General features: G+C 47.1%; 1 protein-coding gene across 2 annotated transcripts in view; it reads left to right on the top strand.

The window, feature by feature from the left end:
- NSMF (NMDA receptor synaptonuclear signaling and neuronal migration factor) overlaps nucleotides 1-17,485 on the top strand; it is a 49,884-nt gene that overhangs the window by 11,354 nt on the left and 21,045 nt on the right. The window contains exons 2-6 of one of the 2 annotated variants that reach the window (XM_061603889.1): nucleotides 9,472-9,533; nucleotides 10,877-11,425; nucleotides 12,841-12,916; nucleotides 14,155-14,160; nucleotides 16,134-16,202. In XM_061603889.1, coding sequence (XP_061459873.1) covers nucleotides 9,472-9,533; nucleotides 10,877-11,425; nucleotides 12,841-12,916; nucleotides 14,155-14,160; nucleotides 16,134-16,202 — 762 coding nt within the window. The remainder of the gene's footprint in view (nucleotides 1-9,471; nucleotides 9,534-10,876; nucleotides 11,426-12,840; nucleotides 12,917-14,154; nucleotides 14,161-16,133; nucleotides 16,203-17,485) is intronic. The other variant, XM_061603887.1, reaches the window with a different exon arrangement.

Here is a 17,485-nt window from a genome sequence, read left to right as displayed (position 1 = left end):
CCTAGCCCGACACTCTTAAGCCCTGCACCACTCTGGCTCTTTGCTCTGTGTCTTGCCCTGGGCTGCATGTCTGTGTGCGGATCCACCCTTTACAGAAGCCATAGTGTCTTATCTGTTTGCTTGTTTGTGTGTCGGCCGTGGTGGGGGAACCATCCCTTTTTTGTGACTGTACAAACCATCAGACTTTCCCCTTCCCCTCTGTGTTGTTAAGTCTTCCAGGTTTTTTTGTGATTGCAACAGGGAGCACCTCCTGTGTTAAAATGCTGCGGACTCTGGAAGGCTCACCCCATGGCCGAAATGCCCCCTCGCTCAGCTGCTCTGGCTTCTAGTCTTTGCATTGAGCAGGTCCGGCTTTGTCTCGCTTTCAGGCACCTTGCGCTGGCTTGGTGGCAAATCCGAGTCCCCCTCCTGCGCGTTGGTTGTGCAAGCGGAGCAGTTAGAAACCCGATGCCCTTTTGACCTTCACCTTGGGTGCGGCCGTGTGAAACCCGTGGCTGCAGCTTCTGCCCATGGCCGTCGCTTGAGGGTTGTTTCCTCTGCTGCAGACAGGACTGCCGTGTACACTTGTCTGCCTGCTTCTGGGAATCTGGGCTGAGCAGCTCTGCAGAGCAGATCCCACTTGCCAAAGTCATGGCCCTGTCGTAACAAACAGCTGGAATGGAAGCAATGGTGTCTGCATGATTTCCACCCACCTCCTTTTTGATACAGGGTTTCCCAGAGTGGTCGGTAGTGACCCTGTGGAGTCAGTGGGATTGTGCAGGGGGTGAACAAAGGACCTAGGGGTTGAAAGGGGCCTAGAGAAAGGATTTTATGTGGTAGCGTGCCAAAAAATTAATTTTAGGAACTTTGAGAACCAGATGGCTAGGACATGGGCATGTATAGAGTGCACCTCTTTTGCCAGTGAGGAACCTCTGTATTTAATAAAGATGATTCCACAATACAACACTAATCTCAGATCATGCTGCTTTATTGCTAAAAAAAAAGATGACTATACAAGAGCAGAGTTTCACTTTTTTTTTTTACATGTTATGATTCCAAGTCATGAGGATGGATGATTAATAAATGTTGATCGCGTATTGATATGTCTTGACTTTATTTCGTTTACATTCCTAAGAATTTGAGTCGGGGATGGTGATAATTTTATGAGCTCATCAAGGAGTCAGTGAACTCGGATGTTTGGGGAACGCTGATTTAGAAAATACGTCTCTTCCCAGGTAATATGGAGAGGGAATTTTTGCAATTCTTAAAGGTGCAGGCTTTTAGAAGTTTGACCTTCACCTTATTCCTGCATTTACCTGCTTACCTTCCTCTCAGAATGACAGAGCAGTCCTTTCTGTGCAACACTGGGTTTTTGTGTGGATGTGTGTGTTAAAATGTGCACATGGAGAACTCTCTCCCTCTCCAGACCTTAGAAACTTTGCCGACTTTTGTATAAAGCAACAGTGACACAACTAGACTGGAGGGCAGTGAGACATCTAGTTTTTAGTTTATGTATTATTATTTACATTTCTATCCCAGCTTTCCTCCACAGAGCTCAAGGGGGCATACGTTGTTCTCCTTCCCTCCATTTGATTCTCGCCACACCCCTGTGAGGTAGGCTGGGCCAAGAGAGACAGTGATTGTGGGTCCAAGGTCACCCAGCAAACTTCGTGGCTGATTCAGGATTTGAACTCTTGTCTCTTAGGCCCTAGTCCAACACTCGTAACTACTACACCACACTAGCTTTATGTAGTATTGATGAATGAGTGGAGTTTGTGCAGAGTGTGTGTATGAGTGTCTTCAGACGGAGGTTTATTGTGGAATCAGTGGTGATTAGGTGCGTGACTTTTTTGCAGCTTGTAGAAAAATGAACTCATTTGAAATGTGGTGTTGGAGGAGAGCTTTGAGGATACCATGGACCGCAAAAAAGACAAATAATTGGGTGTTAGAACAAATTAAACCAGAACTATCACAGAGAGCTTTGGCTATGGGGCGGCATACAAATGCAATAAATAAAGAAATAGAAGCTAAATTGATGAAACTGAGGTTAGCATCCTTTGGATACATAATGAGAAGACATCATTCACTAGAAAAGACAATAATGCTGGGGAAAGCAGAAGGGAATAGAAAAAGAGGAAGACCAAAAAAGAGATGAATTGATTCCATAAAGGAAGTCACAGACCTGAACTTACAAGATCTGAACAACAAATGCTGTTGGAGGTCGCTGGTTCATAGGGTCTTCATAAATCGTAATCTACTTGAAGGCACATAATATATACACATATGATGATGCTATCTTGCAGTTTTAAAACTATTTTAAGCCAGATTTCTCCTTACCACAGAGAATCCAATCTGTAAAAATGATCCATGCTACGTCCACAGCCACCGCTGGCGTGGAAACTCATTCGCAAATTTTGGGGTGGGGGTAGGTTTGTCACGCGTCTGGTGATGTTTTAATGGGTGGTCTCTGTTGCCACATACCTCCCCTTCCATTTGCTCCTCAGCTGAACACAACTTAGCCATTTCGTTTCCGGCAACCCCCAGTTCCAAACTGAAAGGCAGAGAGGGCACATCCGTGCCATACGTTGAAAGCACATGGCATCCCCCAAAGAATCCTGGGAACTGTAGTCTCTTAAAAGTGCTGGGAATTCTAGCTCTGTGAGGGATAAACCGCAGGTCCCAGGATTCTTTGTCTGTGTGTGCGGGAATGTGCATTAAATATATGGTGTGCATGTGACCCTAATTCCACTGATTGCCCAATGTATGGGAAGGGTGGTGGAGCACATGTTTGCATGCAGAAGATCCCAGGTTTGGCCCTTGGCATTTGCTGGACTCCCTGTCTGAAATCCCTCTGCAAGTAATCAGTTCAGATCTTTGGCAGGAGGGTCCCACCTTCAGACACATTTCAGAAACAGGCCAAGATGGAAGTGGAAATTAGGAACAGAAGAAATTGCCCTCTGCTGAGTCAGATCATTGGTCCATCTAGTTCAGTATTGTCTGCACTGACTGGCAGTGGCTCACCAGCTTTATCCGGAGATGCCATCAATTGAAGCCTTGACCTTCTGCAATGTGAAGCAGGTGCTGTACCACTGAGCTACAACCTTTCCCTGACATGTATTTACATCCTCGCTGATCTGGGAAGCTAAGCTGGGTCAAGCCTAGTTAGTACTTGGATATTTATTTATTATTTATTTATTTAAAATATTTATACCCCACCCTGTTTCCAGAGAACTCAGGGCGGCTTACAAGAATAATCATAAAAAAGATTAAAACAGTAAATATACAAAATTAAAAACAATTAAAAACAATTAAAATGAATAAAATCAAGTACAATTAGTTAACCAATTCAATTAAAAGCTCGTCTAAAAAGGATAGTCTTCACCTTAGCACGGAAGGACAAAAGCGAGGAGGCTAATCGCACTTCACTAGGGAGCGAATTCCACAATCTGGGGGCGGCCAACGAAAAAGCCATATTCTGTGTCTTTGCAAGTAAAGAACTTGTGAAAAGGATGGAGTAGTGAGTAAGGCCTCACCGGAGGATCTTAGAGTCCGGGCAGGTTCATAGAGGGAGATACAGTCTAACAGGAGACCGCCTGGGAATACCGGGTGCCGTAGGCTTAGAGGAGGGCAACGGTAAACCCCCTCTGAATACCTCTCACCATGAACACCCTATGAATACATCCAATTCTACCCTGTGGAATTCCCTCCCCCTAAATATTAGAGAGGCGCCATTTCTGTTATCTTTTCGGCGCCTATTGAAGACCTTCCTCTTTCAACAAGCCTTTTAAGTAGAGCCCTTATCCCAGTCTGCGTCTGTGTTGGAATTGCTTTTTAAGATGTTCTGACACCTTTTAAAAAATGTTTTTAATCTTAAGAAGATGTTTTGAAAGCTTTTTTTTAAAAAAAGAAACATTTTTAAAGATGTTTTCTTTTCATGTTTTTTAAAGTTTGTTTTGATGATGTTTTAAAGTTTTTAGTGCTGTTGTTTGCCACCCTGGGCTTCTGCTGGGAAGAAGGGCTGGATATAAATCTAATAATAATAATAATAATAATAATAATAATAATAATAATAATAATAAAAGATTCATAGGGTTGCCATGAGTGGTAATCGACTTGAAGGCATATAACAACAATAGATAAAGGTGTTGTAAATCACTTGGAGACCTTACCCCTGGTAGCTCTGGTTGCTTGATGTTCAGTGTTGCTAAAGAGAGCCGTTATTGATTATGCCCCTGTGGAGAGGGGGGGTTAAGAAGCACCTGCCTTTCTTAGCAAAGCGCTGGGTTGCGAAATGCCACTGAATGCTTTTGGGGTGATTGCATTTACAAAGAAGACAGCCCAAGAGAAAATCCTTCTTCTATGAGCACAGCCCTGAGGCTGATGGGCTCTGATGTGCCAGACGCCGAGTTCTCAGGCTGTCAAGGGGTCGGGGTGGGGAGGTTTTTGCCTAACTTTAATGGAGCCGCTGGTGGTGAGCCTGCCTGCAGTGGCTGATCAGGCAAATAGCTAGAAAGCTGTCCCATCGATAGGGACAGATGAATATTCAGTGTTGCTTTCTCTCTGTTTCTCAACTTCTGTTCAGTCCAGTTTTGTCATATTTCGGCAACAGTTTGTGATATTTTTCAAGTCCTCGTGAAAATCCATCAACATTTTAGTGTGTTCTCCTCCTATTATACCCATGTTTGTATGATGTTTTGCCTGATACAACAATTTATATATTTATTTATTATGCTTATATCCCACCTTTCCTCCAAGGAGCTCAAGGTGGCATCCAAACATGGTTCTCCCCCACCTGTTTTTATCCTCACAACAACCCTGTGAGGTAGACTAGGCTGAGAGACAGTGGCTGGCTCCCAAGGTCGCTCGGTGGGCTTCATGGCCGAGCAGGGATTTGAACCCGGGTCTCCCAGGTCCCTGTCCAATCCTCTCACCATTATGCCACACTGGCTCTTGGGATGGTTCCTGCAATCAAGGGGCAGGTTTCTGTCTCTGTTTGGACACAATTGTGCGCCATTTTGAATCAAGATGGCCGACCAAACCTTTCCATACCGCGCTGATTTTAACCCCTGATTTCAAAATGGCATTGATCTTTTGGTTCCTTGAAATTCCTGAGCAACACCGGGTTTGAGGCTGCTAGTTTGTGTGCGCCCGTGTGTGTGTGAGTGTGCACGCACACTCATATATATTGTATATCACGGACGTGTCAGAGTCTAAGAGTTAGAGCACAGGAGACAGGACCAGCTGGCAAGAGCGCATACGCATCACAGTGTTGATGTGAGCTGGAATTTTTTCCCAGTGCTTTATTTTTTCCTTGGAACGCTTCCTGTTTTCTTAGGTTCATTAATAACAGCAAATGAATGCCAATCGCAAATACACTATTAAGCAAACTTGGCAGTTGCAAAGTTTTTAGCGTTGTTTGCTAAATACAAGTAAAATAAATATGCTACATTCAGATCATCCCCTAGGGTACTGGAAATGTTTCCAATGCAAATTGACATGTTTCTGATGCAAATTATCCCAATTTGCATGGGAAAAATTTCCAGAAAACCCACATCATTGGATCTGGGCAAACATTGCTTTCTCCTTGTTTTGCTTTTTGAAGGGTGTTTTTTTTATATGCATTTTATGCTGGTCTGTTTTTAGGCTGGTTTTTTGTTGTCTTATGCTGAGGTTTGAGGTGTGTTGTTTTTTAAAATGTTATTGCAAAGAGATTGCTTTATGGATTGTATATTGTGGGTATTCTTCCCTTTTTTTTTTCTTACCACATTTTCAGGAAGGTTCAGAGGAAGGCAATGGTAAACCTCCTCTGAATACCGCTTACCATGAAAACCCTGTTCATAGGGTCGCCATAAGTCAGAATCGACTTGAAGGAAGCCCATTTCCTTTATTTCAGGAAAGTTATACAGTGTTAGCTGATTGAACATTATTTCTGATTTGTTTGCAGGGAGGGTAGACGCCAGCGCAGTCTCCTCTCACTTTTCTCACCCCAAAAAGTCTGACTTTTTTTTTTTTTTGTACATGGGGATGGGCCAATCTATCAATTGCAGTTTCCCATTTTTTCCAGTTCTGCATATTTCCACTTCCGTTTGCATTTTGTTTTAAAGTCCTTTTGAAAACTCACCAGCATTGTGATACAAATTTCTTCCAATATTTACGTTTGCATGCAATTGTGTCTAATACACACATTTTTGTAAAGCAATTTCTCCTAATATAATGCATTTTTGGTAAGTTATTTTCACTGACATAGACCTTTTTATACACACTTTACCTCCAGTGTATGCATTATTATGCACATGACTTGCAAGTGCTAATTTCAAAGGATGGCTGAGTTTCAGTTCAGTTCAATAGCCAGAAAGATGGCTGTTGTTTCAGAAAGTACAAGCTAGGTAAGTTCACCTTTAAATGCGATCTGGAGCAAATTTCCCCACTGTCCCAAATTGCCCAAGAGCTCCAAATCCACTTTAATTGGGCTACCTGAGTTTGCTAGTTTTGGATGGACTCCCATCTGCGAAACACCGACAGGCTGGAAGTCTGATTGCCTCAGTGTGGGCTTGCGGCTGAATTTTCTTTTCTGTGACCATCCTCTGGGTTGTGGCTGGGAAAGACACAAGCTTAGCTGGTGGAATTTTCCAGCTCTCTGGGCTGCCAGAGGGTGCCGTTATAGCCCGTCAGGAGATGTTGTGGCTCACTTCTGCGGTCAAGCATGTTTGAAAAGGACAGAACAAAAGATGTCCTTGAGCGCAGGGAGTTCTGTGGGATGTTCAGTAGAGGCTGCTCTGGTGCTTTCTCTTTGATGTGTTCGGGTGGCAATTGTGCTCTTAGCCCTGACAGGGAGAAGATTCTCGGGTTTGCCTTAAGCAGTGCCAGATCCAGGTGTTTGGTTCGGTTTCCTTCACCTGGAAAAGACAGGGCATGTGAATTATCTCATAAACTGCTTTTGACAATCCTCGGTGTATTTTGTAAAGTGAGCCAATGGGTGCATTGTCGATTTCAAAGTCCTGGCAAATGCCCAACCTTGACCACCCTGCAGCCCAGGATCTTTCTTTCATTTTTTTTCTTTTTTAGAAAAACTGGGTTAGGGAGCAAATTTCTAGCTAGAGAGAGGCAGATTTCTGGTGCCTGTGAGTTCTCTGTCCCTCTTGGCTCCTCCCCGGGAAATCCTTGGTTGAAATTGGCAACTTGTGTGTAATGTGTACAGGCTGTAGAATCCAGGTCAGGGGTAGCCAGGGGTTGCCCTCCAAATGTCATTGGGGCTATAGCTCCCATCGTCCCTGACGGCCATGCTGGCTGGGACTGATAGGAGTATCAGGCTTTGGGGATGGGCTAGATTTTATCGTTATTGTTTTTAGATTTTTAATGTCTATTATATTTGTATGCCTATTTTGTACGTCACCCAGAATGGCTGGATAGCCAGCCAGATGGGCAACTAAGAAATTCAATAAATAAATAATAGTCCAGCAACATCTGGAAGACACTCCATTGGCTGTCCCAGTGTTAGGTTTTCTTGGTGCAGGTTTTGGGGTCCAGGGGGACTTAGTTCTGACTGCATGGCAGAGTGGGGTGGCTTGTCTTTTTGTGGGGCTGCCAGCTTTGCTACAGATGGGAGGTTGGTCTCTGCTTGTCTGTCTCTGTCTGCCATCCCACCCCCACCCCATGGACAGGTGGGGGTGATCTGCAGCCAAGTGCCAGAAGTGCTGTGCCTGAACACCATTGCATGTTGACACCACACCTTTCCACTCTTCCCCCCACCCCAGATTAATGCAGAGCTTAATCTCCACACACCCTGGTTTTAATGCAAGCCCTTTAATCCAGAAACACCTAATCCTTGTATTCTGCAGTAACCCTGAAAAACCTCTGCCCTTCAGATCTGTATTTCACAATCCCTAATGAGAATTACACCTCCTCTGTTCCACATCGATTATGAGTATGGCAGGGTAGTTCAAAGGCACAGCTAAGGGTCAGCGCTTGCCAGTGGGGGAATCTGTCAGTTTCTCTTGTGGTGGGTTTATCCAGTCGTAAACTCATAAATTACAATTTCCAATTGTAAATTCAGTTCGCGTTTATGCATCGGTTTGAGGGTTTCTTTTTTAAAGGCCTCACAAAAATTCCTCAGCTGCTTAATGTGACTTTCTTCTCATCTGCACATGTTGGCACACATAATACACACATTTTTGCAAAGCAATTTCCCCTAATATAATGCATTTTTGTTATGTTATTTTATATGCATTTTTTAAGGCACACTTTACCCTAATATATGCATTTTTGCACACATAACTTGTCTCACGAACTGCATTGCAAATTTCAGAGAAGTACAAGTTTTTAGGGATGGCTGTGTTTGTGCATTGTTTAAGGAAGTGCAAATTAGGCCCCCATCTGCACGATACGTTTAAAGCCATTATCATACCACTTTAAACAGTCATGGCTTCCTTCAAATAATCCTGCAAACTGTATATATCTGAAAGATCGTCTTACCCCTTATATACGCAGCCGATCACTGCACTCTGCGAGTGAGGACCTCCTGCAGATACCATCTTATCAGGAGGTCTGTTTCGCACAACATAGGAAACGGACCTTTAGTGTGGTGGCACCGACCCTTTAGAATTCCCTCCCCTTCAATATTTGACTGGCACCATCTCTGTTGTCTTTTCAGTACCTACTGAAGACCTTCCTCTTTCAACAAGCCTTTTAAGGAGAGACCAGATGCCGGTCTGTGTCTGGGTTGGAATTGCTTTTTAAGATGTTTTTAAAGCTGCTTTTTTCTTTTTTAAAGATGTCTTGTTTGAATACGTTTTAGAGAGTGTTTAGTGTTTTTGTTTGCCACCCTGGGCTCCTTCTGGGAGGAGCTAGAATTCCCAGAATTCCCTGGGAAGAGGGATTGATTGTCAAAGCACTCTGGGAATTGTAGTTCTGTTGCTCTGCCTTCTACGACAAAAGCAGGAAGCAGCTGGGGGGGAATGGAGGCTCTGATGGGTGCTGGGGATGGAATCATAGAATAGTAGAGTTGGAAGGGGCCTATAAGGCCATCAAGTCCAACCCCCCCTGCTCAATGCAGGAATTCAAATCAAAGCATTCCCAACAGATGGCTTGTCCAGCTGCCTCTTGAATGCCTCCAGTGTCGGAGAGCCCACTACCATAGAATTGGAGAGGTTAACTGACTCCCTGTGCCAGTTTCACAACCTGACTACCTCCCCCCCCCAAAAAAAAGTGGTATTAGCTGCTCCCCTGGCAGAAAACATACAGATTTATTTTCCACTGTAGAGGTTTTGAAGTTCATGTGTATCTTTGGGTAAAATGAAAACCTGGGGGAAACTCCATATCAGCTGTCCTGAATCTTGTCTTTTTTGGGGGGGAATCCCCCTTTTTTATGTGTCGAGGTGGTAGGTGGGAAAGCATTTTGGAGCAGTATTTTGCTAGTTTGCCCTGACTAAAGTTCTTTCCTTTTTATTCCTTGCTCTTCTCTGTCTGCTATTTTGCGCATCTGGCGACGTGAAGAGCGGCAAGGGCCTTTGGTGATTATCTCTCTCAGAACCATCCGGAAGGCAAGAATGGCTCAGGTAGGAAAGACTGGTTTTCATTTTATACCGATTTATAAAATTGCTGACCGGCCACCTTTTGGGGCGTCGCCCACTCAAGGCAGCATATGCAGCATAAAAGCACAACTCCGGAAGAGCCCTGCTGAGAGGTTTTTGTAGTGCCTGCCTAATCTTGATTTAAATAAATGGTGGCATACATGTGTGGCTTCTGTGTGGCTTGCTGTAAAACGTGGTGGCGTGCTGTTGTGGCAGAATAGGCAAAATGAATGAGCATGTGCTTAATTTGCACAATGCAATAGGCAGGACTGGTGTGTGTGTGTGGTACAGTTATGTAGGAATGCAGAAAGGGCTGGATGTTGCATTGCCTGAGAGTCTTAGCTTTGTTTGTTCATGTTATTAATGTTCTAGTCCTCATGAATTTGTGTACCAAATGTGAAGTTGGGTTAAGAACCCAACTGCTTGAAAATCTTGGCTCTGTTTTTTTTTTTTAAATTAAAGGTTCTAGGCCTCATGAGTTTGTGTACCGAATGTGGTGTTGTGTTAAGAATTTGGCTGTCCGAGAGTCTTGACTGCTATTTTTTTAAGGTTCTAGTCCTCATGGGTTTATTTATTTATTGAGGTATTTATCAGCCATTTTATTTGAATGTAAATTCCCAAAGTGGAATCATCTTCATTTTCATCTTCATCAAAAATCTAATTTTGGGTGCAAAGGTACGTTTGCAAGTGGGCAGGTAACATGTTCTGAAATCTCAGAGGGCTGAGGAGTGGCTCACTACATTTCTGGTGTCGGGATATGGGGCTCTAGTGTCTTATGAACACAAGAAAAGCCCTGCAGATGTGGAAGATTTCACCCCTTTGTATCCCAACCAAACACTGTGCTCTGCAAGAGATGGCCTCCTGCAGATACCATCTTACTAGGAGGTCCATCCCACACAACAGAGGAATTGGGCTTTTAGTGTTGTGGCCCCTGCCCTTTGGAACGCCTTCCCACTAAATACGAGACAGGCGCAATTTCTGTGGTCTTTTGAGCACCTGCCGAAGACCTTCCTCTTTCAACAAGCCTTTAAAGTGGAGATCTTTTCCAGTGGGCATCTGGATTGGAATTGCTTTGAAGCTGTTTCTTTTTAAGATGTTTTATCCTTTGGGAGGAGGGGCGGGATACGAATTTAATAAACAAATAAATGCACATTTCTGATTGCAAACAATATCAGCTGTCCTCTGCCCATCGCAGAATCCAGATCTTCACCTCGCAGAGCCTGAGCCAAGCGCTTTCAGGCAGGTTTTCATGCCCCTCCCTTGTGGTGCGCGCGCAAGTCCCCTCCTCCTCCTCCTCCTCGTTTACACACTGCTTGCCTTTCTTTCAGATCACCTGCTGGCGGAATCCTATGTCGGGCAGGAGGACTCCCCGGAGATGCACCAGGGAGCCCAGAACAAGCGCCGCCTGTCGCTCCTTTCTGACGGCAAGTTTGAGAGGAGCTTCTCGGAAGAGCACGGGGAGAAGCTGGCAGGTGACGGCCCCAAGCCGCGGGTCTACACCATCTCTGGCGAGAGGCCCATGCTCTCCCAGCACCAGAGCATGGAGCTGGTGGTCATCAAAGGGGCTGAGGCCGTGGAGGACGAGGACGAGGAAGACTGTTCCCAGGGACAGCCCCTCCAAACCACCGGCAGCTCCCACAACATTGGAAGGCCCTGCAAAGCCAGTTGGGCCAGCAGCCGCCAGGGCTCCAAGGAGTGTCCCGGCTGCGAGGCTCCATCTCAGCAGGCCTGTGACCTAGAGCATCCTCACCACCACCACCACCACCATCACCACCATCACCACCACCAACAGCAGCAACAGCAGCAGCAGCAGCCCAGCGAGACGGGCTGGCGCCGGAAGAAGCTGGAGAGAATGTATAGCGTGGACCGCGTGTCAGGTAGGTACGGAACGAAAGACCCCACCGTGTTGGTTCAGCCAGAGGCCCATGCGCTTGTCTCCAGCAGAGGGCAGCTGGATATCCCGGGAAAGCTCATGGTGGGGCCCTTGTGAGCAATACTTCTCTTCTGTCACTTGTTTGTCGACTCTCAGGGTGCCTTCGGAGGATGGCATGAATGCAGTTCCCTAGGATAACAATGTTATTGCTGCTGTTATGATTATTTATTACATTTCTGTTCCCCCTTTCCTCCCAAAGTTGCCCAGTGGAGATCATCCTCATAGCAAGCATCACACTTAAACACCCCATAATAGTTAACTCACTGCTTTGAGTCGGCCGTTGCAAGGACCTTGCTCCCTGCCCCCCCATGCAATTCCTGCCAGAAATAATACTTATAAGAACTTTGTAACTAAAAGAACAAATGCCTGGGTTTGCTTTTTTCCTCTTCCCTCCCCAATACCTTTTCCTTTTATGCTCTGTCTTTTAGATGGTAAGCCTGTAGGCAAGGACTGTCCTGTTTGCTCATCGCTGTAAGCCGCTTTGGGAGCCTATTTCATCTGAAGACAGGGATAAAAATACTTTAAATAAATAAGTTAACCCCGGGGGGGACGGGACTGTCTCTCTTTCCACTTTCTCCATACTGGTGTAGCTTTATAAACCTTGATCACGTCTTGGGGAAGGGCCGTAGCTCAGTGGTAGAGCATCACATGGAAGGTCCCAGGTTCAATCCCCAGCATCTCCAGGCAGGGCTGGGAGAGACCCCTGTCTGAAACCCTGAAGAGATGCTGCCAGTCAGTGCAGACAACACTGAGCTAATGGCCTGGCTCAGCATAAGGCAGCTTCCTGCGTTCCTGTTTAATTGAGCCCTTTGCTCAGAACCATGAGGACTAGAATCTTGCTTTCCTCTTAGGAGAAAAGGTGATAGCTTAGTGGTAGAGCAACTGCTTTGCACCCAGGAGGTTCCTGGTTCAATGCCCAATGCCATCCCCAGATAGGGCTGGGAGGGACCCCTTCCCCGAAACCCTGGAGAGCCGCTGCCAGTCGGTGTAGACAGTACTGAGTTAGATGAGCCAACGGTCTGGCAGCGTCCTATATTTCTATTTAATTTGTCCCATTACATAGAATGATGAGGACTAGAATCTTGCTTTCTTTTTAGGGCTCCCTAGCTTTCAGGCAGAGCGCATGCTTTGCATGCAAAAGGCCTCCCCCCAGCATCTCCCTTTATGACTGGGGAAAAACTCCTATAGAGCCGCTGCTGGTCAGTGTAGACAGTACTGAGCTAGATGGATCAAAGATCTGACTCAGTAGATGGCAATTCTCCACTTACCCCATGCCAGGATCAAGGGTTCTGCTTCCTGGTTTGTCCCCCTGGCTGGCTCGTTGTTGTGACTGTGATCTTTTCTTTCTTTCCTTTGCAGACGATGTCCCCATCAGGACCTGGTTTCCCAAAGAGAACCTCTTCACTTTCCAAACAGCTACAACAACTATGCAAGCGTAAGTGAAAAGCTGGCTGGCGGACCGGGGAGGAGGGGACCACCATAGTTCCCTTCACTTACCCATTCATGCTTCTTGGCTCATGTAGCATAGTTGTAACAGAACCCTCAATGTACAGGTGGGCAGAAAGAGGTTTTATTTTTCTAAAAACGGTAGTGTTTCCACTCTGCTCTTCAGCCAAAAGGGCTCCCGGCCTGGCTTGCATGCAGTCAGTTAAAATGATCTCAGCTCACAGGCTTACAGTCTATAAAAATGCAACACGCAAGGGACAAGGGACAGGGAGGGAAGAGGAAAAAAGCAAGCTCAGGCACCGATTCTTAAAATAGTAGTTCCTGTCATGACCAGCTGGCACAGAAACGGTTCAGGGGTAGGAGGTGCCTGACGGAGGGTGCTGAGAGTTGTTAGGAGAGAATCCCTTTTCCCTTCACAGAACAACAATTCCCAGAGCTTCTCAGGAGGACGGATTGATTGTTAAACCACTCTGGGAACTGCAGTTCTGTGAAAAGAACAGGGGTCTCCTAACAATGCAGTTTTAAACGACAGTTTCCTGGATTCTTTGGGGGAAGCCATGACTGTCTAAAGTGACGTTGTAGTGCTTTAAATGCAGTGTGCCCATGGGGGCCATAGTCTGGAAATGACTGGAGAGTAGTCTCGCAAGGGAAAGGCCCCTGCCCCGAGTTTACAGTCTTCACTTCCCGCAGAGGGAAAGGAGAAGCGCTGGGTGCATTCCCCCCCCTTTGCTCAACGCGGCTGCTTTTGCACGAAACGCATTGTCTTTCTTTCTCAGAATGCCATCTCCCCTTGTACGTTTACGTGCAGACATCCTTGCGCTCTTGGCAATGGCTGCCACGGCTGCTTTTTCGCGCGGTAGGCTCCACGTGGCAGTTTGCCCGGCGTGGCGGCCTCTGTGTAGATTTTGTGCTAAATTCTCGCATCGAAAGTGCCTTGCCTTATTAAATTCTGGAGCCAGGCCAGGGGACCTGAATGTTTGCCCCAGCGATGGCTGATTGGTTTCCTTCCGTGGCGTGGAAACGCCACAATCCCAAAATGTAGCAGGCTTGTTTTCCTCCGAAACCTTTTTAGTGTCGCCGTTTAAATATATAGAGATGTGTTTTGAAATACTTTGCTGCTGCAGAAGGGCAGCGTAGCTTGGAAAGATGTCTTCACTAATACAAATTCTTTCTCACTTTCTTTCCCTCCCCTGCCACTTCTTTCCGCTTTTCTTGGGGGATCATCAGTATCTCGTAAGTACAGCTGCTAACCTCTTCCCCACAACGTGCACCCTGCTTTCGAATCGCCTGTTTGTTGACATCTTTGGGTTAAAAAAAACCTCCACCTTTCCTCCAGTATCTTGTCCATATTTGGATACCCCCCCCCCAAAAAAAGGTGACAAGGTCCGCCTGGCCTTCCGCCTCTTTTTCTCCAGATATGATGTTGTTTCCAGGGTCTCACCCCCCGCAACCACCTTGCATACTTTTGGGCTTGCCTGGGACCCAAAGATGGAAAATCAAAGCCACCCAGCCAGCAAGCAAGCAACCAGCAGATTACGTGTTCATCTAAGCCTCCTCTCTTGTTTTCACCTTTGTTGTTCTATGCTTTTTCTTTTTCCTTCTGTCTGTGACCCCTTCTCAGACACGGAGGATGAGGGGAACCCTTGTAATCTCGATGGCAGGGAAGGGGGTAACTTTTGGTCCTCCGGATGTTGCTGGACTGCACCTCCTGTCAGATCCAGCCAGCCCAGCTAATGGTCAGGGGTGATGGAAGTTGGAGTCCAGCAACATCTGGAGAGCCACATGGTCCTCTTCCCTGCTCTGGGTAATTTGTAATGCCGACGGGAAGGACCGGGGGGGGAGGGGGGAGCATGGCAAGAGATGGGAGTTGCCGTACTAAAAATATCCATTAAACCAAGTTCCACTCAGCGTAAACCCATTGAAATTGGGTTGGAGTTAGCCGTGTCCATTATTTTCAGTGGGTCTACCCTGAGTAGGGTTAGCTTTGGCCACAGCCCAGAATTCTTGTCCCCCACCCCCAAAAGGAAGGTCTCCGCCAAAACATGTTGTGCATTTCATTGCTTTATTAAGGTCCCATCTATGTAAATTTTTTCAGTACCACTTTTTGAGGCTTGCCTCTTTTCTATGTGCTCTGGGGTTTGGGAGGCAATCATCTCGTTTTTGCTGATTCCTTCTCTTGTTGGCTGTTCCGACACTAGGGCGGGCAAAGGCCTTCTTTGTGGATACGGTAAATTCCATGGTTGGGTCGGGTAACGAGGGGGGAGTTAGGCCATGGGGAGGGGAGCATAGGGTGTCAGCCTGCTGCTGCTGTGTCCCCACAACACTTGGGTCCCCTTTCCCCGTGCGACGATATGCCACCACCTGATCCATTCGGCCACTATCCCCAATCAGTGTGTGATGATACACTCAATATCCCTCCTGATCTGTTTTGCCCACCCCCCAAAAAAAGAAACCAGCGTGTGACATAACATACGACATCCCCTTTGATCTATTTTTGCCCACCCAAAATCAGTCTGTGACTTACACTCGACATCCCTCCTGTTTTGCCCACCCCCAAAAAAGAAGCCAGTGTGTGTCACATGCTCAACATACCTCCTGAATTACTTCCCCCGCAAAAAAGTGTGATTTACACTCGACATCTCTCCTGATCTATGTTGCGCACCCCCCAAAAAAGAAACCAGTGTGTGACACATGCTCAGCATCCCTCCTGAATTATTGCCACCCCAAAAAGAACACAGTGTGTGATACACACTCAGCATCCCTGATCCCTTTTGCCCACCCCACAAAAAGAAACCAGTGTGTGACAACACCCCTCCTGATCTCTTTTGCCCCTGCCAAAACCAGTGTGTGGCACATGCTCAACATCCCTCCTGAATTATTCCCAAATGTGTGTGATATACAGTCAACATCCCCTCCTGATCTATTCCCCCCCAAAAAAAACACAGTATGTGACATACATTCAGCGTCCCTGCCTGCTCTTTCAGCCTCCCGCCCAACTTGTTCGTGGTCCATTTTGTGGCTTGCGTCTCCTTCCTCCTCTTCCTCCTCTTCCTCCTCCTCCTCCCCGAGAGGTTCACCTCTTGTGCGGGAGTTTGGCGCCGCCTTGTCCTGTGTTACTGTCCCCCTCCCTTCTGCCCCCTCAGTGTCGTTTCCCACTTTCCAAGCTGTTCTAGTTTGGTTTTAATGCCTTAAAACTGGTTTCCCAGGGCATTCAGGGGCTACGCAGAGAGGAAGAGGAGGAAGCGGGAGAATGATTCTGCGGCTCTGATCCAGAGGTACGAGGGCGTCTCCTCCTCGCACGGGTTCAATCCTCGCCTTGTTGTTGCATGGGCCACCTGCAGGGGGCGCTGGTGTTTTTGTTAAAAAAAGTATGCTGGTAGTTGTTGCCACGTGGGCCACCTGCAGGGGGCACTGGCTTTTTTTTAAAAAAAATGCTGGCAGTTGTTTCCAATGCGGATACAGAGAACAGTAGCTAATGGCCATAAATTGGGCAGACTCTTTTATTCTTAAGAGGACCCGGGGCCTCCAAAAGCAAACATGGCAAGGGCTAAATATTTACTAACGTGATGGGGTTCCAGCATGGAGGACTTAGCGCTGATCTTGGGCCCTCCTCAGGGTAGTGGCTTTGTTGACCGCATCCTGCTATGGGGGCACTCATTTAAGGCTGTCTGGCGTCCTCTCCTGTTGCTTGGCAAAGACTGACGTTGCGAGTGGTTGAACAGGGAGCCCGGCCTGGGTTGGCGCTGCCAGTTTCCCAGCCTGTCCTGGCCATCGCGGCTGCCTTGTCTTGGCAAGAACCTGCACTGCAGTCCTATAACGCTCCCCCCTTTCTCCACCCCAAACCCCCTTGCTCAGAAACTGTTGCGCATCCAGTGAAGAGAGGCAGGCTTGAGATGAATGTGAACCTGGCCCCCTCCTCTTCTGGCGCTAGGCTGGCCTGTTCACTCTCCTTGGTGCTGAAGGGTCAGCTTTCCACCAGCAAACTTCGGCTCTTGGCATCGTGCCGGGGGCGGCCTGTAGGACAGGGCAAGGGTTTCCTTGGGGCCGCTTTTTGGAAATCGCATTGGGGGGGCTTTTCCTGCGGCAGATGGGGAGGCCGTCGCTTGAGGCTGGCTGAGAAACCGGGTGTGGTGACGGCTCCTTCTCGAAAAAAATTGCAAAAAGCCCTTCATGCTGCTAGTCCACAGGATCCTGTGCGAAAAGACTTGGTTGTGAGGGAGGGAGACCGTTTGGAAGGGAAACGGGCAGCCGGGAGGGGGGTAGCTTTTTCCTTTTTCGGCTGTTGGGTTGTCTTTGGGACATTTTGAGAGGCAGGGAGGGTAGCAGCGTTCTTGCTGTGGAGCAACATTTCCCCACTTTCCCAGTGGCTGTAGACTCTGGGCCAGCAATGGTGCCCAATATGGCCACCTTATGGTACGTTGGTAGAAGGATATGGAGGGAGCGAACGAGAGTATATGCATTTGGCTCTTCTCAAAAATGGAGGGGATATTTGGGGGGAGGTGTATCGTCCTCTTTTACGTAGGGTGGATGCGGCCAAGAGGCGTACGGAGCCTCCGCC

The sequence above is a fragment of the Rhineura floridana genome, chromosome 20 (genome assembly GCF_030035675.1).
Source record: "Rhineura floridana isolate rRhiFlo1 chromosome 20, rRhiFlo1.hap2, whole genome shotgun sequence".
Taxonomy (NCBI): Eukaryota; Metazoa; Chordata; class Lepidosauria; order Squamata; family Rhineuridae; genus Rhineura; species Rhineura floridana.
This window is presented reverse-complemented; position numbering and strand designations above follow the sequence as displayed.